This window comes from Pogona vitticeps, chromosome 1 (genome assembly GCF_051106095.1).
Source record: "Pogona vitticeps strain Pit_001003342236 chromosome 1, PviZW2.1, whole genome shotgun sequence".
Classification (NCBI taxonomy): Eukaryota; Metazoa; Chordata; class Lepidosauria; order Squamata; family Agamidae; genus Pogona; species Pogona vitticeps.
Window position 1 is genome coordinate 232,834,096 of NC_135783.1, and position 24,461 is coordinate 232,858,556.

Genomic DNA, 24,461 nt, shown 5'->3' on the forward strand with positions numbered 1-24,461 from the left:
GACAGCACGTTATTAGCCAGAGTAAGCTGATTGAAGTACAGATAGCTGAAGCTGCAGAAAGCAGAAAGGTAGCAGGTTTCCAATGGCAAGGGAGATAAGTGGGTACCAAAACTTTAAGAAGTCTCACTCTTCTGCCCCTTACTATTGACGTCATGCATAAGAGATCAACATGTGTCCAGGGACAACTAAGGTACTAAAAAGCCCAGAATTCATACTGTTCTAGAGCCCTGGACACTTTTTATGACACTTTCAAACAGAAGTAGTTCTGGGATTGTTGGTTTGGAATCGTGCTTGGTTTTTTTCTAAACTAACCCTGTTTCTCTTCAAGAACAGACATTTATACAAGAGACTGCTTGTTTCACACTACCTATTAGACAGGTAAGCATAAAAAGAGCCTGGCTGGATTAAGGTCACAGGCTTACCTGGTCTGGTGCCCTGTTTTCTTTGACCAACAATATACTGACAGCAGAGGTGGGCAGATTTGGTGGTACCACGGAGCAGTTCTGCCGTTCAGCTCCCTTTGGAGCAGCCTTCGGCCACACAATCAGTTTCTTTGCCTCTAACATTCATTTCCACATGGCTGAATTGAAGAAAGGTTCCCTTTAAAGCAAGCATTTTGCCTGCTTTAAAGGAGATCTTCCTTGTTTGCCACTGAAATTTTGCAGCAAACTATTACAAACTATATAAAAGAAGTGAATTATATAAAGCAATGCTTGCTTTAAATCGGGGTCTCCTGGTTTACCATTAAGTGCAAAATTTAGCAGAAAAGTTTTCCACAGTGCCTTGGGCTGCCACATGTAGGCCACAAGTTGCCTATCCTAAAGAAAGCCCCCAAGTATATCGTGGATATAATCCCCCACCCTGATGCTACTTCTCAGCATATGGTACCCTGTTTCCCCAAAAAGAAGACCTAACCTGAAAATAAGCCCTAGTATGATTTTTCAGGATGCTCGTAATATAAGCCCTAGCCCAAAAATAAACCCGTTAAGTGAAATCCCGCCCTCCACCACTGTGCAGCAACCAGAAGATGACATGACTGTATCTGCATAAATGTAGATTGTTGTACATGAAAAAAATCCCCTGAAAATAAGCCCTAATGCATTTTTGGAGCAAAAATTAATATCAGATCCTGTCTTATTTTGGGGGAAACACAGTACATAGGGCCATATTGCTTCTTACACTGAAGACTATGTACAGCCATCACAGCGAATACGAATTGATCGCTTTATTGTCCATGAATTTGACTAATCCTCATTCAAGGTAGCAAAGTTGATGGCCAATAGTATATCTCATGGTAGTTAATTTTATAATTTAACTATGTGACGTCTTTCTGTTAATCTCTCACTATCCCAACTCCCGCTATGAAAAGATAACACCTTTGAATTAACTTTCTCCATGCTATGCATCAGCCTGTAAACCACTATTATGCCCCTGCATGTTAACATTTAAATAATGATATAAAATGAAAACATTTATACTATTTCCCCATAAGAAAACTGCTCCTTTTGCCTGCTGTTTTTATGGGGCTGGAAGGGTGTTAGTGAGGAAGGGTATTTAATTTGGTGGTTGTTGTAGGTTTTTCGGGCTGTTTGGCCATGTGCCTCAGAACACGGCTAAACAGCCCAAAAAACCTACAACGACCATCGGATCCCGGCTGTGAAAGCCTTCAAGAAGGTATTTAATTTCTTGCAGCAAACACAACAAAGAGACATTTTATGTGGCAGACATTCCCATGGATTGTCACTGGAATCTGAAGAAGTGGACTACAACCCATGAAAGGTTATGTCAAATAAAGCTTGCTAGTGATCCAAGAACTCTGTTGTTTGCGCCGATTATTTTGGTAGCTCTTTCTTGCATCTTTTCTCGCTCTATAATAACCTCTTTAAAATGTGCTAAAGAAGAGCATTTCAACCACAGAGTATTAAAAAGACCTAGTGAATTATTGAAGAGCATCAAGGGTGGGGCACAGCATTGTATTTCTACAAAGCACACATCACTGGCATCCCCAGGAGACCAGGAGCATCTCCTGCAAAGCGTTCGTTCCCCGCTTAAGGCAAGCTAACACTCTCTGCAAGAGCAGAAAAACAGGATCAGCTTCTTCTGTACCTTGACAGATTTAAAATGCTTCCTATTTATCTATGCCACTTTCTTCAAGTGCTCACTTTGTAGCAAGCCAGCCGATCAGCCCATAGTCAGTCCCTTTGTCCATGAGAAACGTCTGTTTGTTTTTTCACCTAGAAGGAGCACAGGAGTTCCACGCCCCCACCAAAAGAAAATTTTCTTCAAAACAGGACAAAGCATATATACCTGTGCTAAAGAACTAATACCTATGATCACAAAAGCTATTTTTGCACTATTTATTAAACACTGGTGTGTGCTGGAGAAAGGGCTTGCATTATCATCACTAGGTAAACATATGGTTAGCCGCTGATCCAAACCAAACCTTTTCCCTTGCCCTATTGCTGCACTTTTCCAGAGAAAACAAGGCGTGAGGGGGACATTTTCCTGCAGAGCAGTCAAGACTTAGGTTGTTATAGGGTTGACATTTCCTACATTTGAGTTAATCTTTTTTAAAAAAAAACACAGAATATTAAGACGACAGAAATCATTACCATGGAAGAACTACACAACTTTAATGTTGACAGTGAAGAAATTGAAATTGTTAAAGATTTTGAGTATCTTGGTTCAATCATCAACCCAAATGGAGACCGCAGCCAAGAAATTAGAAAAAGAATGAGTCTCAGAAGGACAGCAATGATGAAATAAGTAAAAAAACAATCAAGTGTAAAGATGTGTCACTGGAGACCAAAACCACTCACTCTCTTGAATTCCTGATCACTGTATACAAGTGTGAAAGATGGACAGTAAAGAAAACTGACAAGGAAAAAAAATTGGTCTGAAATATGATCCTGGGGAAGAGCTCTACAAATACCTGTACCCTGAAATGACAAGAAGACAAACAAGTGGGTCCTAGATCAAATCAAACCTAAATTACCTTTGGCGGCAACAAATAATGAAACAGAGGCTGTCCTATTCCAGATACATTATGAGAAGGAAGGATTCTCTGAAAAAGACAACAATGCTGGGAAATGCTGAAGGCAACAGGAAAAGGAGAAGGCCAAATACAAGATGGGCTGACCCCCTAAAAGGAAGCCACAGGCTTGCATTTATGAGAGCTGAGCAGGGCACTTGAGGACAGGACACCTTGGAGATCTCTCATTCAGAGGGTCGACATAATTTGGAGGTGACATGACAGCACATAACAACAACAGCAACAACTGAATTTACCACAGTCCACACAAGTGATCTGAAAAGATTCCGAGTGGTCAGTGCTGGAGATGAACAGAATTGTGACATCTGATAATAGTCAGGGCAGTATCTTGCTTTCTCCTCAGTCAGGAATGAAAACAGTAACTGTAAGAAACAAGATACTGTACAACAGATTTCATAAAAGAGAGAACTGTGATCGCTTGCAGGCAGAGCAGAAGGCAGCAACCGCAGAACAGCATGCCTGCCAACACACACACACTCCAAGGGGCTTTCCCTCCTCTCTTTTAGAAAGCTTATTATATGCAGTATCTTCTGTGATATTCAAAGTACGGCCAAAAAACCAGATCTCTGCCACAGAAAAAGAACATTCCTGCCAAATTTCCTACTTCTTATCAATATTTGTGAAACAAATTGAGCCGGCACAGTAAATACCCTTTTATATCTGTGTAATTTCCCTTGAAATCTACCATGGAGTTACAGGATAGAGCCTCCATTTTCAGAACTCCTGGAGGAAAAAAAAAAAGGAAAAGGAAAAAAACACACCCTTCTGTACTTTGCAGCTGAAATGGATAAGCAGGAAGGAGCAAAATGAAGAAATAAATGCTGGAAAACCATTTAAATCAACTGTAAATGTAAACGTGAAGATTTCCGTCGGAAAAATAATCTACGAAATGCAAACACAAATGCAAAACTTCCAAAACAAAAAAAAATTCAAGCCCATATCATTTTTCTGATATACTGCATAAATCCCTCAACTACTATTCAAATACTGTTTTGTTGTTGTTGTTGTTTTAATATTTTCAGCCCTTCGGCAGATTTAGCCATTTAAGACATATAGAAATATGCACCTATGCCTTGAGAGAGCAGCTATACTTTTTGAGATCTATCCATCTATCCATAGGCCCTACCTCCATCTGAGAATGCAACACTGCCTAAAATATTGTGGCACAGTTATGCTGACAGAAAACAAAGGTCTAACTCACAGTGTCAAATGGCTGCTAATTCAACAAGTCCTTGCTGGGATTCCTCACTGCACACCAGCCAAACAGCTTTGAGCCCAACCAGGATCCAAGCAGGGACTCATTAATTAGCAGCAATTTGCTGCTGCAAGTTACATCATTTCTCTTCCACCAGAGTAACTATGCAACAGGATTTTGATCAGTAATTTTGCTCAGAGGTATATGTAGCGGCACAATCCCGTCAGATATTACACAGAATAGAATGATAAGAAAACATGTACAGTGGTGCCCCGTATAGCGAGGTTAATCCGTTCCAGATTAACCCTCGCTATACGGAATCATCACTAAACGGGTAGGGGAAAGGTATTGGAACGCATTAAACTTCGTTTAATGCGTTCCAATACCTTCGTTACTTACCCGTTCAGCGAGGATTCCAGGTGCCGGCAGCCATTTTCGCGCCTTCGCTAAGCGAGGGCAGGGTGCGAAAACGGCTGCCGGCAGCCATTTCCGGGCTTCCGGTGGCCATTTTGGAACCGCCGATCAGCTGTTCGGCGGCTCCAAAATGGCCGCCGCAATACCCGATCTTCGCAATGCGGGTTTTCCCCATTGCGAAGATCGGGTATGTTTCCGTATAGTGATCCCGAAAAAGGGATCGCTATACAGAAACATCGCTATACGGTGCACTCGTTAAGCGAGGCACCACTGTAATCTAAAATCAACAGGCCAAAATGAAAGAAAAGACAGGAACCGTTGATGGAGTTGTTAGGGATACTGTGGGTTTATGGGACACCAGACAAGTGAGCCTTTAAGGAAGGCAATTTGGCAGGTAACTTTATCATAAGGTGGCTTAGCTCATCTTTCATTTGAGCAGTTATTTCACATAAAGCAATCTGTATCTTTCAAATCTTTGAAGAGAGGAAGGAGCTATCTGTTTTTAAATTTTCATTCTATGAGATCATTCAAGGATTTAAAGATGTTTCTTGATATAATCTGATTCAAATGTAATTTTGGGTTTTTGAACCAGACTTTGGACTGGGCTGGATGACTGACAACAAACTGACAAGATGGAGGCACCATGAGGTAGAGGCCCAAATCTAGGAATTTAGAGCAGGACATGTTCTGGATTGAACAGATCATTTTGAAATGCTTGCCTTCTCATTTGTTGAGTACCCATTATAGGTCCCCTTAAGGAGCTGGTGAACAGCTTGAGGACCATGCCTGAATCAACACTGACACTTGAGATCCAGATGAGGTCAGCAGCTTGAATACTTTCCACCAGTTTCAGCAGTTAAAACAAACAAACAAACAAACAAACAAACAAACAAACAAAGCAGCACTAACCTACCTCCTATAGCAGGTACGGTGATAATTAGGAATGGGATTTTCATGTTGGAACAAATGGGGAAAACACACAAGAGAGACCATTAGTTTTGCTATTGCATTTTATTGTTCAATAAAGAGCTTCTGAAAAAGGAAAGATTAAGTCAAATGAAAGAGGGACACATGAAAATGTAGCTTTGTTTTCCCTCTCTTTTTTTGACCCTGAAATTGAATTTTTCCACAGAAATGATTTAGTGGATGACATCTAATGTGCCTCAGAAACAATTTGGTTCCTGCTCCATCTCATGTGCACCAGCCATCCCTGTGACAGCCACTTTCCTCTCAGCCCCTTCTCAGTAGCTGGCACTGATGCCTCCACCATAATAAGACAGTACCCACCATTAACTAGCTCCACTGTGGAGTTGACCCTTTCCTCCTCCCTTCTCCACTTGGCTACCAACAAACATTGGGAAAGTGGCACTGCAGTGAGGAGAAGGGTGTGCCATATAGCGAGCCATCACCATCAAATGAACAAGCACCTGAAATACTGCACAGATAGGTGCTGTGGGGGTAAGAAGTGAAATGACCCTTTCATGTCAAACAAAAGGACGAGAATGTCAAAGAAATGAAAAAGATAGAGGCACACCCTGAAACAAAATGGAAGTAAAATGGAAGTTTTTGCCATCTGCATTCCTAGTAACAATGTTGTTATACTGATCCATCTTCTGGTAAATTCCAAGATTAATTAGTCCATGGAATTTTATGCCTTTGAAAACTGTTCATAAGCTTCAATTGGTAAAAAAAATTCAGCTGCAAGCATTCAAACTGATTTGCATAAGTGGAACAATGTTACACCAATTCTGAAGTAGGTACAATGGCTGTCTATTGGTTTTTTGAGGACAACTCAAGCTGCTAGTTGATCTCAGCTTTTAATGACCTCAATGTCTGAACAAGTATCTCCTCTCAATGCTAATCAGCCTGTGCATTAAAAACTGTCAGATGGTGCTAGTTCCTGAAACCACTGTTAGGAAAGGCACATTATTAATAAGCAAACAAACAAATTATGCATTTATGAAGGAGAGGACCTTTCTCCCACAGTGCGCTGCCTATGGAATGCCCTCCCAAAGGAGCCTGACATTTGCATATTTTATCAGTATTGTGTTTATGACAGCTATTTTTCATATTGTGATTTTAACATTACATTGTTGACTGAAGTTTTACGTACACTGAAATCCTTTTTCATTTTTTTTATGAAGTAGCTGTACAGAAATTTTAGAAGTAAAATATGAGAACTCCTATTAAAGACTGCATACCTTATTTTCAAAGTGTAATGTTGTATTTGCAATTTGCTATCAATCCAAAATGTCAAGGTCAGCAGATCTATACTCAAACCTGTCTGTATATCAACCAATCCTAGACCAAGTCACTTGATTCCCCCCCCCCAAGAAAAGTACTTTTACAATTGATACATGAGGTACACAAGAACGTTCTTTAAGGCAATATTTGCAAAATATCTTGCAATAGTTCAATTAAAGATGCCAGACATATTACAAAGTATCTTCAAGTACCAGCCAGGGAAGATTCCTAAATAAATTCCAAGCATATAATGAAGAGTTGATTTTTAAACGACAGACTTTTGGAAAGAAAATTAGAAATGAGACTATGAAATCCAAAATCAATCCATCTTGTTGAATAATAAAGATCAGAAACTTAGGTTATGGTCCACATCTAAAGTAAAGAAATCACAAACTGATTAGTGCCTCACCATTGACTAACTCCATATATGTTAAATGTGCAGGTAGCTAGCAGTTAAATATATACCCATTCAGACATTTCTGCCCTATCTGTATCCTGGAAGATGTTAGCAAAAGGTTAAAAATGTACATTCAAACCACTGCCAATACAACTCTCCTCCAACAGAGGAATAAATCAGCAACCAAACTAGAAGACCCATGTTTACCTCAGTGCAAAATCTCATTTATCGGAATTATTCTACCTCATGAAAAACAGGTTATATGAGTATTCCAGGATGAGGGAGATTTCTCATTCATTTCATGGCTTGTTAATCCCTGTAGTTCTTTCACACACTCTTCTCCCCAACCCACCCGGAGCTAGAAAATGAGAAGCTCATCAACCAAATGGCCAAGCCTGATTTATCTCCAGGTACAGAGTCTTGAAGAGCGTCTTCCACTGTGCTATGTCCCTGCTACGTATCTTTATTAGAATCTGATTGTTCAATGTTTGTGATGAAACAAAGACTTTGATATATTTCATTTCAAGAACTGCCTGCTCCTCTCTTTCTTTGGGAATCCCTTATGAAACCCCCCCCCCTTCAGTCAAAAGTTCATTTTAAAAAATGTGCATATCCCTGAACACTGGCTGAGCCTTTATTTTATATGCATTTAATGTGCTTGTCTTCTCATTTATTTAGCTGTAAATAAGCTGGTATTTCTCCATCTAAAATTATTAAGATATGCAACAACTAAGATAAGGAACCGGTGCTACACATTCTTTTGTTTTGCAATGTTCATAAGCAGCACGCTTTTTACTGACATTCACTAGAAAATAATTTTTAATTCTACTGTCTGCTCTGCCTGGTTCATCTATCCATTTATAGTCACAGTGGCCAAAATCACGTTACAATTTTATGGCTGTGTAATGTAAACAGTGCAGCTTTTGGAGAAGAATTCAAGTCAAGTATTTAGTGTAGACATCATTTGTTGTGTACTAAAGTGCACAACGCAGCACAAAAAAGATAATATCTGAGCTGATTTCCTACTGGAGGTAATTCGATTCCAATGATTACAACAGTTTGCATTACACCTGCATAAGGATTAACATTTTGGTCACTTTTGCTATCAGACAAAAATCCAGCAGTATGGTTAGCTGTTGCTAAACTTCCTCACAGCGACAACAATTAAGCAAAAAAAGTTGGCATTGCCAGCAGATTCCTGGGGTGGGGTATCAGTATTAAAGGGCCTATATCTGTGTCATACAGTTCTTGTAAACACGTATGTTTATTCATGTTTTTTCCTGGCCTGTTGATTGCAACAAATTATCTTTTGTTTTGTTAAGGATTTGAGGTGAACAATTTCCACAGTGGAAAGCAACACTAGGTGCTGTTGCTAGAAACGGTAGTGGGACATTTTAACATTACTCCTGTCACTACAATACAACAAGTGCTAACACATGCATTACTGAAAAGCAGAACTAGAAGAGGCATCAGCAGCCACCATTCCTTCAAAAATGATTCTGGAGACTATCAAAGCATAGTGCTTTCTCTCTATTACACACACCAAACAACAGGAGCGAAATGTATCTGCTGAGAAATTATATTCAGCAGGCAAGAGAAGGGAGGGAGGCACATTACATACCCGCAGTCTATCCATGATACAGTAGCTCGGCCTTTCACTGCTTGGGCTACATCAGACAACAACCTGAGTGAACTGTCAGCAGCCGCCGCTGGAAAAAAAAAGAGTGAAATATATAATCTATACCTTTATATGTGTGTATTAAGAAAATCAATAGAACAATCAGTAATATCCTGGCATCATTCTTCCCTAAAGCACTTTCATCTACAAGTTCATCCTACTTAGGAACAAATAGTTGCCAGAGACAATGTCAGCGTTTCCTTCAACGTTTTTGTTATGGCTGCGATCCAAAGAGCCCCTTTAGGCCTGCTGAAGGATTTGAGCACACTCAGGGGCACGCTTTAATTTGTCTTCTCTTCTTTAAATAAGAGACTTCTGAAAGCCATCAACTGTTCTTAACATCTCCTCAGTTTCAAAGGTGGCTTGCCATCTGACAGGTGCCCGCACACCCAAAGCTCTTCACAGGTATTACCACATGGGCTTTGGGAATTTGGTTTGTTTTTGTTTGTTTCTTAAGCACTCCTAGACTTTAAAACCTTTCGCACATTATCCACTTCCTCTCAAAGAGTACAATAAAGACAAGAGTGTTTGCCCACCTTTCATGTTGATTCTCATCCCTGACCAATTTTTTGCTAGTTTCTTCTTCTTTTAAGTGTTTGAAAAGGCTTGATGAACCCGATCAAGGGCCTATATAGCTGCACAACCAGATCAGCCACTGGCCAGGGTGAGGAAAGTCACTGCAGGTAGAGGAGTGCTGGAGGCTGCTACAAAGCTCTCACAGCCCCTTCTCTGCCACACAACCTGGTCAGTTGCTGCTGATGCCTCTTCTAGTTGCCACCACCTCCTTGCCTCCAGAGTGTAGCCACCTCTTAGAGACTTTGATTTCAAGTGGCCTCTGACTTACTAAGCCCCTATGAATGAGCGATCTCCAAAATGTCCCATCCTCAACATTAAGATTGCTCAGTTCTTGCAGACTGAAGCCCATGGCCTCTTTTAGGGAGCCAGTCCACCCCTTATTTGGTTTTCCTCTTTTCCTGTTGCCTTCCATCTTTCCTAGCATTATTGTCTTTTCTTTTTCAGGGAATCCTGTCTTCTCATTATGTGCTCAAAGTAGGACAGCCTTAGTTTCAACATTTTTGCCTCCAGAGAGAGTTCAGGCTTGAACTGATCTAGGGCCCATTTGTTTGTCTTTTTTGCAATCTGGGGTATCTGCAAAGCTATCGTCCACCACCACATTTCAAACAAATCATTTTTAACTTCCCGCTTTCTTAGCTGTCCAGCTTTCACACCCATACATGGTGACTAGACATGCAAGAGTATGGATGACCGTAGTCTCCAATGACACATTCATGCCAAAGTTCCCTTTAAGGTGCACAGCTGCAAGTGCCCAGCTCTGCCCACTCCACACACTGTTCCTCCTCCACCACTTACAAACAGCTATCATTTCCTGCCCCTTTGGTTCCAGTTGGGACAGAACCCTGAAGAGGTGAGGGCAGAGCCCTGCACAGCAGGGCTGAAAATTAAAGTGAACGTTGATCCTTTCAGTTGATACTCTTTTCTAGCTCCTTCATTGCTGCCCTTCCTAATCCCAATCTTCTTCCGATTTCTTGGCTGCAGTCCCTATTTGAATAAATGACTGACCCAAGGTGTACAAAACCTCTAACTTATTTCTTCATTGTCAACTTTAAAGAGACTCTGATACAAGACATTATTCACATAGCTAGACAGAGGTAGTCATGCTATGGAAGCAGGGACATAGCTAGGAGAAAGAAGGTGTTGCTACTACCACCATGGTTGTCAATGTCCTTACTGCCATAAATATGGTGGGAAGGATCAGCAGTGACACATCTCTTCTTAACTCAGTTGGCAGGTGACCTTATGTCACCAGTATCTCATCCAACATTAAGATTTCCACAGCGGCCATCCACATATTAGATACCGATAAGCATTATGCCTTCACTGGGAGCCCTAGCTAGGGTTGCCAGACGTCCGGCAAAAGGAGGACATGTCCTCCTTTTCAGGAGCATGTCCTCCGTCCCGCAGGCAAGACTAAAAAACTCCAAAATGTCCGGCTTTTGTATCTCACCCCACCCCTCCCTCCCCCCACCCCCTGCAGCCAAACCTCTCCCTACTACTTCCTTGGTTGAGGCACTTGTAAATCCTCCGGTTCTTTCAGAGATCGGAGGGAGATAAGGTGGCTTGATTGTTTAGGGCTGTTCCAGCCCCAAGCAATCAATCCCTGGCTTGTGGATGGCTGCTTCTGCCCAGAGCTGAATAAGGCAGGAAGGTGCGAGAGAGATGGGTGGATGGATGGAAATGGACAGGAGTGAAGTGAGTGTGCACTGGCTTGCCTGCAGGAGGGGAGGCTGTTCTGGGGTTTGGGGTGGTGGTGCTTCAAAGCCAGGGAAATAGGGGCCGAGACGGTCCCTCCTTCCTCCTAAAGCCGGGGAACAGGAGGCTCTTTTATCCCCCCCTTCTGCCCTGACCCCCCAACCCTGGGGCATGTGCAGAGTGTGTTTCCAGGTCCAGGAGCATATGCAGAGTTATCCCCTATGCTTGTGGGAGCTGGAACATACACACACACACACAAGTGGATTTCTCTCAGCTTGAGAAATTGCAAAGGGTGGAGAAAATGGCTTTGTGTGTGTGTCTGTCTGCAAATCCATTTTCTCCACCCTTTGCTTTTCTCAAGCTGAGAGAAATCCACGCCTGGTTTTTATAAAGTGTTTCAAATCTGTTACACAACTTTTTAAACTTTATTTCACTTTATTATGCTTTTATTAAAATAAAAAAATCAATAAATAAAACAAGGGGGATGGGTCTCCATTAAAGGAAGGAATAGATTGTCTCCATTGGTCCTGGGAGCCCAGTAAGTGTATATGTAGATTTGTTTTGTTTTTATTTTAAAACATTTTTAAAAACACGAAAACACAGTGGCCAGTGGATTCTGAGTTTTGTAGTCCAAAAAATGTAACTTTCCCAGTCTTGACCTTTCAAGACTGAGTAGGTTGAATGGCTATGGTATTGCCCCATGATCAAAGAGCTATTCTCCCCAATACCTAATTCCAAAAGTGACATGCCCCCCACCCCACCCCACCCCGTGCACAGAGCCCCCCTTTGTCCTTCTTTTTGGCTTTCTATGTCCTCCTTTTCGTACACATGTATCTGGCAACCCTAGCCCTAGCAGCCAATAAACAAAGGAATACTTCAGTCCATACTAAAACCCCTGTTGAAGTTGGTGGCTATTACCACATTATGCAAAAGTAAATTTCATGGATAATATTAATGCCATGCATTATCTCCTCCACTCTGTGAAGCATGACCACACTTCAATTTGTTTCTCCTTTTAAATGTTTGGCCACTGGAAAATTTCACCCTAAACAAGCAAGCTTTCTTCCAGGAATGGGAAATTAACAACTTTCAGGAGCCCTCACAAACCTGAGGCCCAGCTCACAAGCCTCATTGCTTGCCTTGAGCCCTAATTGCAAGGGAAAAGCCAGATCTAACACACGGCCAAGATCAGGGCAAGGTGGTGTTCTAGAAAAGGGATAGGCAGCTACGGAATTGGTGCCTAGCAGTTCCCAATTCTACACTTCATTCTGGTCAGTTCTCAATTTATTTGCAATTCCTTGGGTAGGAACCTTCCTCATGGTTCTGGAAACTTCACAACACACATGCACATGCACAGAGAGAAAGAGAGGGGGGGAGGAGGGAGTTGAAATAGTTTCCACTAGTTACAACAGAAGGTAAAAACAGTCCTCAAAGAACTTCATAGGCATCATTTGGTTCAGATCCTCCTCTTTCTCCACCATCCTTCTTAAGGCAGAGAGATGCAAATGCAGCTAAAATGATCACCACCGCATTTAATTATGTCATTAGGAGTGGATATTTCACAAATATTTCACAAACTTAACTCTCACCCATTTATTTAGATATTTTTAGCTTTAACTGAGTCACTTCATGCTAAAAATACAACTCTTCATTTTAAATAGGCAAATTCAGTTCAGATCTCTTGCAAGCATCAAGATTAAAATCACAACATTTTATACAACAGGAGGAGCTGCTCAAGGGCATTTTTTAGGAAACATTAATTTCTATCTTATGATATTGTTAAAACTATTGGGCAATCCACTCATTAGTGAGTTAAAAATAATAAAGAAAAAGAATACTCATTCAGTTTCTCATAGGAATGCATACACGGGGGGGGAGCACTATAAACCTCCCAGGTGCAATGCAAACTTGCTTCATATTGCAGAAAAAAATCATAAACCGAGGCATTATTTTCAATGGATTTTCGTTCGTAAACTGAAAATTACGTTAACCGAGGCATTCGTAAACCAAGGTACCACCGTAATAAGCAAACAGCATGTACTGATACTACAAAAAAGATAAGAGACAAGGATCTCAGTTCTAAGGATATTTCCTTTCAGCCAATGGATGGGGGCCCACTAATACATGACATTATTTCTCCTGTCTCTTTTAAAAAAAATAACTACAAATGGACACTGCACTCATTGGAAATTATATGTAGGCTTTCACAAATGCATTGATGACCTGGGTCTAGTACATGACATTGTTTTGGACTTCCAAGATGGCCACTTAAAAACACAGGCTATTCCATGTACAGTCCAGCCCCTATATCCTTTTAGCATTTCGAAGACTTGACTTACAAATTCACAAGCAAGAAAGAAAAGTTTTAATATGTGTATATATGCAATTATGGGAATTAATAGATGCCCTAAATACAAACCCCTAAGGCAGTCCAACTCCTTCTGCTCTCTATTCATGGCATACTGAATATGTATAATTTTGCAATAACCAATGTGCTTATTTATAACATTATTTCTTTATATGGTACCATCAGCATGCCTGACAATTTGCAAAGTACGTACAAAACTATACATCTTTGCCATGAGGGGCTTGCAGTGTAAAATTCAACATGCTGATATACTACTGTAAACATCTAGTGCAAAGTATCTCCTATTTGACACAGTGGGTCTGATTTCTGCTGAAGCACTGCCTGTGAGTGCAGTTTTTTATTATTCCTAAAAGAACCCAAAGTAGCACACAACTTTTAAAAAAACATCAGAAATTCTAAAAATATAAGTGGAAAAAAAGCAGTATAGTTACTGCAGGAAAACTACACTCCTTGACAACAGCAGCTTAGCAGGTCTTCACTTCCAAGGACAGAAATAAAGAAATGAGGCATGACAGTTTCCGGGGTCCAGTAATGTTAGGTATTGTGTCAGAAATCACAGCAGATATGACTCATATACTGTAATCTATGGTGTGCAAAATCGCTTTAAATGATGGCAGCCAATTCTTATTTGATGGTCGATCTCAAAATCATAGTTTGCCAATTTAGGTACCACATTAACTATGTCAGCAATAGTTAAGCTTCCTTAACCATAGTTTGGAATCAAGAATCTGTTATTTTTATTTATTTATTTATTTATTTATTTATTGTATTTATACCCCGCCTATCTAGTCATTTAATTAGTAAAGCAAAAGTAGAGGCTCTATCTTAGCAAAGGCAGCAATGAAAGGCAACCTTCAGTTACATAGGATTCCATAAAATTCTGCCCTTTAGCCTAAACCTCTTGTATCCAAATTCTTTAAATTTATTTTATGCTGTCAAAGGTAACCATCATCATATCTGCTACTCAGGACTACCGGTAGTCCCCGTACTCAGCAGGTACTATTCAGACTTGAAGAGGGACCCTTAAGACTGCACAATTTGAGGACTGGATTGTCTAATAAATTTTTAAAAAGCAAAAATTTCTTGTCTGGTTCCTTCCTCCCCTGAAGACTGAAAAGGGAGAAGAGAGAGTCCGGAAGTAATAAGGACACCAATTTGGTCTAATTTCTGAGCTAATGTGCAGATCGTACATCTCTGGCCCAAGTAAATATCACAGCCATTATACACTGGGCATAATTAGCCTTCCTGCGCACAGTGTCGTAAATGGGCCATGGTCTCGCAAACAGCCAAGAGCAGCTCACAAGCCACTCCAGACAATCAAAGTACAGAAGGAAAGCAGTGCCAGAAAAGGGGGAGTTGCGCGGAGGAAGGAGGCAAAACCAGCTGGGAAATTGTAACCAAACGAAGTTGATTGTAACTGAAAGAGACAGCAAGTGGGTGACTACCAGGCAAGAAGTTAAAATGGGTATTCCAAGAGTAAGTGAAGCATAAGAAGATGCAAAAGCACAAATGGGCAGAGGGGGGAGGGGGGAGATACAAGCAAATGCTGAAAAGGATAACAAACAGCAACTAGGCAGGTCTTAGACAAGCAGCAGAGAGACCAGAAGATTTTTCTTGTGCATCCATGTGGCTAATGTAGTGTTTATGTAAAGTTTGAGAGATAAAAGAAAATTTAGTAGCGGTTACTACAACAGAGAACATGTTTAGAACGTTTGAGAATAGCAGGGAAAGAATGATAGGAAGAGTGCCTCAAGGTGAAATAGTTGTAAGCATGACTTGTGTGGTGTTAAAATGAAAACTCTCTAGCCCTCTCTTCAGAGACAGGCCTTCTTCCTTTTTATATGTCTGCCCTCATAAAACAAAACTGTTGTATATATTTATAAAGGCAATTGAATAAAACAAAAACCTTATCTAAAGTGTCATGCAGCAGATGAAAATAGCATGAGAGAAATGGATTTAGAGAATAAATGAACAGGTTACTTACCTGTAAACATGGTTCTTTAAGTGGATTCTCTATGAATACACACTGATGGGTTAAACAGCGCCTGCGCTGGTTCCTCTCGGAATTTTCCAGAGCTATGAGGGAAAAGATACAATGTTTGAGTTGCCCTGCACTGCGCAAGTGCAGCCCGCCAAAAATCCCCAGTTCCATGTGCCCGCACATAGAGAGAGTTGGAACTCAGTCAACAGTGACGGACACGTGGGGAGGTTGGGCGGGTCGTGTGTATTCATAGAGAATCCACTTAAAGAACCATGTTTACAGGTAAGTAACCTGTTCTTCTTTAACGTGGTTCTCTATGAATCCACACTGATGGGTGACTACAAAGCTACTTACAGGATGGTGGGCCGTCACTGCAGCAGTGATGTAAGGATAGCCCTCCCGAATCTGGTCTCATTCTTGGCCCTGAGGTCCAGTCTGTAGTGCTTGATGAATGTGGATACACTGGACCAGGTAGCTGCTCGACATATATCGGGGATGTCAACCCCACGCAGCAGGGCCGTGGATGTAGCAACAGCTCGTGTGGAATGAGCACGCAGGTTTTCAGGGAGAGGTTTGTGCTGCAACTCATAGGCCAACGAAATGGTGGAAACCAACCATCTGGAGAGGGTCGACGTCGAAGCAGCAGTCCCTTTACGTTGGCCATAGTAACACAAGAACAGTCTCGGGACCTTTCTGAAGTCCTTGGTCCTGGAGATATAAAAGGACAACGCACGACGAACGTCTAAACAGTGGAGTGTGCGTTCAACATCCGAAGAGGGTTCGGAAAAAAGAGTAGGCAGCAACAGAGGTTGGTTGACATGAAAGTCTGAGACCACCTTTGGGAGGAAAGAAATATCTGGGTGTAACACCACCTTGTCCTTGAAAAATTGGAGGTAAGGGGAATCAGCCCGGAGAGCCGCCAATTCACTAGCCCTACGGGCAGAAGTGATGGCCACAAGAAACAAAGTTTTGAGGGACAAAAACTTCAGGTCACAGGTAGCCATTGGCTCAAAGGGGGGACGAACCAGTGAGTGTAGTACTGTCTGTAAAGACCACTGAGGTAATGGTCTTCGCACAGGGGGTCTCATGTTGGTCAGACCTCTGAAGAAAGCTTTCACCGTTGGATGGGAAAACCATCTGGAGGACTGAGATCCCTTGGGTTGGAAAGTTACAATGGCTGAGGTGTATACCTTTAAGGTAGACTTAGATAAACCAAGATCGAATAGGTGTCTGAGATACAGTAGCAATGTAGATAAAGAGACGGGAGATGCTTGTAAACCCCGCTCCGTAGCGAATTTGAGAAAGCCTTGCCACTTGTGTTGATAGAGGCGGATGGTAGAAGGCTTTCTTGCCTTGTCAAGAACTTCCATTATTGACGGGATATCCTCCACGCTGTCAATTGGAGGGAGTCGAGGTCGGGATGGAAGATCGACCCCGAGTCCTGAGTTATTAGGTGAGGAATGAGAGGAAGCTTGACCTTGTCGATTGCTGCCTGCAGAAGTAGAGAGAACCAAGGTTGTCTGGGCCACCAAGGTGCAATCAAGATTGCTTCTGCTTGCAACTGGAGGGCTCTGACTACTGACCTCTGAACCAATGGAATGGGAGGAAACAGGTAGAGAAGGCCCTTGTGCCAAGGGATCATGAAAGCATCTCCCAATGATCCTGGGCCCCGTCCTGCCCTGGACGCGTAGCGGAGACACTTCTTGTTGGAGTGCTTGGCGAACATGTCGATTGTCGGAGTTCCCCACCTGTGGCAGAGTTCCTGAAAGATCTCTGAGTCCAGTTCCCATTCGTGATTTTGAGTGGGACGGCGACTGAGCTCGTCTGCAACGATGTTGTCTGTGGTGGCTATGTGGATGGCTACCGGGTAGATTTGCTCCTGGTAGCACCACTCCCAGAGATGTATTGACAGGAACAAAAGGGACTTTGATCTTGTTCCTCCCTGCTTGTTCACATAAAACATCGCTGTGGTGTTGTCTGTGACGAGCTGAATCGCCCTGCCTCTCACTAAAGGTAGGAAGGACCTCAAAGCCTTTATGATGGCTAGCAGCTCCAGGTGGTTGATGTGCAAGCCCTTCTCCTGAGGGGACCACAGGGCGTTGATCTGATGCCCCTGGCAATGGGCGCCCCATCCGAGTGGACTCGCGTCCGTAGTGACTTGAGTTGTCAAATGAAGAGGACGGAAAGGACGTCCCACCAAGAGGTGAGGTGGGAAAGTCCACCACTGAAGCTGTTGTGCCAGCTCCGGGGTGACAGTAAGAAGCTTGTTTGGACTGTCGAGGAGTGGATCGAAGAGGGACAGCAGCCAGATTTGAAGTGAACGCATCTTGAGGCGAGCATGGGACAAGGTCGCCGTTGTAGAAGCCATGAGGCCTAGCAGATGTTGCGCAAGGCTTGCTTTTACTCTTGTCCTTGGCCTGAATTTCCTGATGGCTTTGTGTAACTTTCGGATGCGTTCTGGAGGCATGAACATCCGAGCGTGTACTGAGTCTAGCCTCGCTCCGATGTAGTCCACCACTTGAGATGGGTTCAGCTTGGACTTTTCGTGATTCACGGTAAGACCTAGCGATTGTAACGTCTGGAGAACATACTGAGTGTCCTCTAAGGCCTGATGTTTTGAGGTCGAGACAATCAGCCAGTCGTCGATGTAGGGAAACACCTGGATCCCCTGGAGGCGCAGGTATGCTGCCACGGGAGCCATGCACTTGGTGAAAGTCCTGGGTGCTGTAGAAAGGCCGAAGGGTAAGGCCAGAAACTGAAAAATGGTGTTGTTGAAGAGTAGACGCAGATATTTCCTGTGGCTCTTGTGTATGGTGACATGGAAATATGCGTCTTTTAGATCCAGGACCACAAACCAGTCTCCTTGCCTCAGAAGATGGAGAATGGACTCTAAAGTCACCATCTTGAACTTGCGTGGTTTGAGAAACTTGTTGAGGCTTCTCAGATCGAGGATGGGACGGAGTCCCCCGTCCTTCTTTGGTACCAGAAAGTATCGGGAGTAAAAACCGTCGAGGACATCCTCTGATGACACCTTCTGGATGGCCCCTTTCTGAAGGAGAGTCAGGATTTCCTCCTCTAGGATTGGATCGAATGATGTAGGGTTGACCTGTCCTAGAGGAGGCAACCTTATAAACTCCAGGCGGTAACCGGAGGTGATAATGTTGAGAACCCAGATGTCGTTGGTGATGAGAGTCCAGTTGTGAAGGTAAGGAGAGAGGCGGGTGGTGTGGGAGGGTGACGGTGGAATGGCCAGGGAGTCAAAGGTACTGTTTCTGTTTTCTTCCAGGTGCTTTGAAGGACTGCCTCTTACGGGACGGTTGGGGTCTGAAAGCAGCAGATGAAGAGGAAGAAGCTTGAGGTGGACGTTGGGAAGAATTGCCTCCATAAGGACGGTAAGTACTGGTGGAAGGTTGTTGGTAAGACTGGGTGGTGTACTTTGGACGCCACTGAGGTTTGGATTGTCTAGGTGGAGGTTGGACAGAATAGGACTTGGCTGTTTTCTTACTTTTATGTAAGTTTTCCAGGTTCTCATCAGTACTCTGGCTGAAGAGGCCTGTGGCATCAAAAGGTAGATTTTCTACTCTAGTCTTAATGTCCTCAACAATGTTGGCTGAGCGCAGCCAAGCATGCCTTCTCAGAGTGATAAGGGAAGCAAAATTCTTGGACGTGGCCTCTGCTACATGGCGGGCGGCTAGTCGTTGGTATTTAGATACCGTGAGAGCTTCCGCATGAGTATCCAGACAGAGCTGTCTAATGTCGTCTGGAGCCATTTGAAGGGCTGGAAGAACCCTGGACCAAAGTTGTTTTTGGTAGGCACCCATAGCCACTAAATAATTCACTGCACGCAGGGTAAATGTGGTCATAGAGTACATTCGACGTGCCAGAATCTCTAACTTCCTGCCCTCCTTGTTGGTTGGGGTAGGATGACCTTTTGCAGGAGTCTTAGTGGAGCTAGACTCCACTATTAAAGAGTTGGGTGCAGGATGCATGACCAGGAAAGAGGTGTTGTCACCATGGATCCTATAGAGATTCTCGGTTCTTTTCGAAATCGAGGTAGCATTGGCCGGGTGGTCCCAGAATTCCTTAATAAGATCCATCAGTTCAGGTATGAAAGACAAACTGACTGGATGCGTTCGCTCGGCCTCGATATCCCCGAAGATGAGATTTTCTTCTCTTCTTGGGGACTGTTCAATTGCAAGCTTCAAAGCCTGCGCCATGCGGCCAACCATTTGGGTGTAGGAAGAAAAATCTTCCGAAGGAGAGGATGGCTTTAAGTTCGCTGCCTCTGGGGGCAAAGGTTCCCCCGGGATCGGAACTTCCAAGGACACCTCCGACTCGGTGTCGTCTTCCGCACCGGAAGATTCCTCTCCGGGATGCTCTTCCTCTGAGTGGTATGGAGAGGATGGAGGACGAGGTACTTTCGGCCCCGAAGGTGTCTTTTTCGGGGCCGGAGGACACTCCTCTGCGGGTCGTCGAGGTGGCGCGACAGGCGGTGCAGTCGGGGCATCCGTCGGCGCCGTAGGCTTACCGGAGCCCGTTTCCGAAGGTCGATTCGGGGACGGGGTTCGACGCGGAGAACGTGACCGAGAGGATGAGGAATAGGAGTACTTAGATCTCTTTCTCCTATGTCTTCTATCTCTTGAGGTAGAAGAGGACTCGGTAGAAGAATCCCTTCTTCGCCGTCTCCGGTGGGACCTCTTCCGACCCCGACTGTATTCTGAGTCGGACGGTGAGGAGTCCCTTCGGCGTCGGTGGCCTCGACGGTGCCTGCATCGATGACGGGGTTTTTTCGGCAATGGTTCGTCGTCGGCAGAGTGTGAAGCTGGACGCCGAGGGACTGGATCTTCGACTGGCTTGGTAGGTCGACCCCGTGGGGGGGGAGAAGATGCCGATCGACCCGACTCCGAAAGGAGTGAAGGAGATCGGGTGGTACGCCCGGTAAGTATTGGGCTGAGCGGCATGCTTTCGGCGCCGGCAACGAGCTTGTCGAGCTGGCTAACCGTAGGCGATTTTCCCAAATCCACCGGAGGCGGTTGGTGAGGTGGAATGGGGGCGCCTAAGTCGGAGACCGAGTCTCGGTCCCGAGAAGACTCCTCAAGGAATGGAGAAGGGACCGAAGCCGAGACAGGTGGGACGACCAGGGTAATCTCCTTGGTCTTCGCCTTAGCCTTCGACGCCGCCTTGGACGGACCCTTCTTCTTTGTCGGTGCCGAGGTTGAAGAAGAAGGAACATCAGAGGAAGACTTCTTTCCAGTAGGCAATTTCTTAGATTTCGCTTTGGAAACCTTCGTGGACACCTCCTTGGATGTCGAAGGAGGGGAAGAGGAGACCAAAGTGACCGATGAACGAACGGTGGAGACCGACTGAACGGATTCCATATCTGACGGTTGTGAAGCTGAGAGAGTACGGTTCCAGAGAAAATACTTGAGGCGTTGCTGACGAGATTTTAGGGTCGCCTTGGTGAATTCCTTGCAATGCTTGCAAGTGGTGGGCGAATGGGTCTCGCCCAGACAGAAAAGACAGAGGGAATGATGGTCCTGGAAGGGGAGCTTCCCGGAGCAAGCAGAACAGCAGCGGAAAGGTCCCTTTTTCGCTGACATAAGCCAAGCGGTGAACGAACGGTAGAGAAAGTCAGTAATTGAAGAAATCCTGCTGGCGCGTGGCGCCTCAGCAGGAGGTAATAGGCCTCAATCAGGATCAAGCGGGAAGTGAAAGTACTTGCAAGAAGCACGCCAGAGGCAAGGGAAGGTCAGCCGGTCCGAATTCAGGGCAACGGAGAAGCGGATAGACGATAGGCAAGCCAGGTCAAGTCCAAAAAATCCGAAAATAGCGAAAGGAGAGTAAAATCTCAAGAGCTCTAACCGAGAGGTTCCAACTCCGCGGGCGGATAAATGGAACTGGGGATTTTTGGCGGGCTGCACTTGCGCAGTGCAGGGCAACTCAAACATTGTATCTTTTCCCTCATAGCTCTGGAAAATTCCGAGAGGAACCAGCGCAGGCGCTGTTTAACCCATCAGTGTGGATTCATAGAGAACCACGTTAAAGAATCTCAGGTTAATCAACAAATGCTCTTTTCAATCTGTAAAATGGTTCATTAGGCGTTATTAGATTATACCTTAAGTAACAAGTCCAGAACTGACTTTTTAAAAAAGATTCTTTCTTTTTTTTTCACCTTCTCACTTAGCAGCCATATATTAACAGTGTGATTCAAATAACGAACACTCACAGGATTTGGAATATAGAACCAATACATTATTCCGTGTTCTCAGGAGTTTCTTGAAGTCCTTTTGATCACTAATTTTCTCTATTAATGGAGACATCTTTGCTGATAGGAGACATGCTGGGAAGATTGTCTGCAATGATAAGACCCAGAGAAAAACAAATAATTTTCAATAGAAGCATTCCTATTGTGACCAACTTATTCAACACAACTGCTCTCAGCACTCAGGCAGTACCTGCTGCTTTCCATGTAACAAAACTATTTCTAAATCCGGAGCACTGATGGGGGAACCTGTGGTTTGTGTAGTTTCCCAACTGGAAGCATGTTTCTGCTGCTTTTATTTTTGAACTAGTGATTGCAAATAAGGGGATAATTAAAGGCAGAGGAAATCTTGTATGGAACTAAGGGCTGAATTATAACTTAGAGATAACTTTATCATAGTAATATTATAAACAGATAGTATTAAAACCTACTATTTAGAAACACTTAGAAATGTACAAATGTCAGATCAATAGGGAGGAAATGTGTATATAGCGTCCTGTGATAACACTGACTTCTCAGAATCAATTGAAAGCCTGTCTAGATAGAAGAGCATTTGCCTGCTGGCAACAAGACAAGAATTGGGGGGGGGGGGGAGAATAATGTGGCCTCCGGAATTTTTCACAGCCTGGGAGCAGACACCGTAAAGGCCTTTTCTCATGTCCTCAGCAAGTGAGGTTGGGAAGACAGCAGGACCAAGAAAAGATAATGTATGGTAGTTTCTAGAGAGGCTCATATGCACTGATACTTTAGACAGCCCTGCACCCAAGCTGCATTGGGCTCTATCAGCTATGGCCAGCATTTTGAATTAGGTATGGAAATGGACAATGTAGTAAACAATGTAGGTCTACCTATTTGTGTTCCAGTGTGTTTATTCTGCAAAGGAGGGGAAGAGCATTATTTCAGTAATAGTATGCATGTTTTGTGTACCAAAAGAAAGAAAGAAAGAAAGAAAGAAAGAAAGAAAGAAAGAAAGAAAGAAAGAAAGAAAGAAAGAAAGAAAGAAAGAAAGAAAGAAAGAAAGAAAGAAAGAAAGAAAGAAAGGGGTGCAGATTTGGTTTTGACCACAACTTCCAGAATCTCCCAGGCCACAGGACCAGCATGAATTCTGGAAGATGTAGTTAAAACAACAACTCTACAAAAGACAGAATTATTACATTTTAAAAATAATTTTTCCTGTTACTTATTATAATGGGGGAAAACTGCTTTGTTTTGCTTCTTCTTTTTTATTCAAATACAATTCACTGTGTTACTAGTGCATTGCTTTCAGCTTCCCTTTTGTGTGAAAGACATAAATTATTCCAAGTCCCCTGCAAACTCCCAATAACATTTTAGGAGTAACACACGGATGGCAGGACAGGCTACGGTTCTCTGCTCTTCACATGCCTTTCTTGAATAAGTGACCATTCTCACGTTGCATGAATGAGTCTCCTCAGAGGAAGGAATATAAATCAGGACACTCTTCTTTATGGAAGCAGTCCTGAAAGTTGAACCCCTTTTCCACCTTTAAAGGATACATCCCTTATTGCCCTTTGCCTACCAAGACTAAAGACCCAGTCAACTCACACAATCCTAAACAGCCATGAATGGTGAGTGTGTAAACAAATAGGTGGGGAAAGCCATACCACATACTTTTCAATATAATAATTTCCTGCTTGAATCCTTCCATACATTACATCAGGCCATGCCTTCTAAGAATAACAGGTCCATTATGCAACTTTAAATTTTAATGCAATCGAACTCATTTTAATCAGTCTCAGTGAAGAAACAGATCTAAGAGATGGCCTGTGACTAGAAGGGCACAATTGTTAGCTAATATAACCCCTTAAGGGTCGCTAATTCACTTGCTTTGTTTGGTGATCGGTCTTTGGAAATTAGCACATGACTCCTTTGAACATGAAAAGACTATCTCAATTACTTTTCTGTAACATTACCTGCTTTAAGCTCTCATTAAAATTATCAATATCTAAGTTAGTTTCTGGCCTAAGATTCCATAACAAAATCCAGGTGGATTTGGTTGAGGAAAAACAATTGTATAACTTGACAGAGCTTGTTTGAACCTTCTTTTTATTTTTTTTATTTTTTTGGACAAATGGAGGAGGATGCGGCAATAGTTACTGCAGTACTGTAACCCCCTTGGGTAGAAATGGCCTCAGAACTAATAGCTTTAAAAGCTTTCAAATATACAACGGACTTTGTCTGCAGTGTCACTTTTTCTGAATAAGGCAGCAAGCAAATGCCCGTTCCTATCTGAATTTCCTTTTGCATCCTTCAAGGGGAATGAATCAACCCATGCTTTACTGTACACCCAGGCTCCGGGTGTAACATCCTTACAGTATGTTACACCCAGAGCCTGGAACTTTTTTTTAAGGAGCTACTTTTTTAAGGAGCTACTTGCATTACTTAATACTTGGCAATAACCAAGTCACCATGTCGGTACCCTGTAGCCAATGCAGTTAGTTGCAGTATTCACTGTTAACATGTTACATGGGTTATTACCACTGCCCAGAAATAGGAGGAAATTCTGTATATGTCCCCCTAGTGGCTAATCCTAATACTGCACCCTCAAAATACAGACACTGAACCAAAACTATAGTTCCTA

The 24,461-nt window shown here is 43.1% G+C and overlaps 1 protein-coding gene across 2 annotated transcripts in view; it reads right to left on the reverse strand.

The window, feature by feature from the left end:
- The window catches only part of PDIA5 (protein disulfide isomerase family A member 5), a 238,635-nt gene that overhangs the window by 167,285 nt on the left and 46,889 nt on the right, over positions 1-24,461 (reverse strand). For both annotated transcript variants that reach the window (XM_020801085.3, XM_078376647.1), the window contains exons 2-3: positions 21,827-21,953; positions 8,924-9,011 (exon numbers count right to left, since the gene is read on the reverse strand). In XM_020801085.3, coding sequence (XP_020656744.3) covers positions 8,924-9,011; positions 21,827-21,953 — 215 coding nt within the window. The remainder of the gene's footprint in view (positions 1-8,923; positions 9,012-21,826; positions 21,954-24,461) is intronic.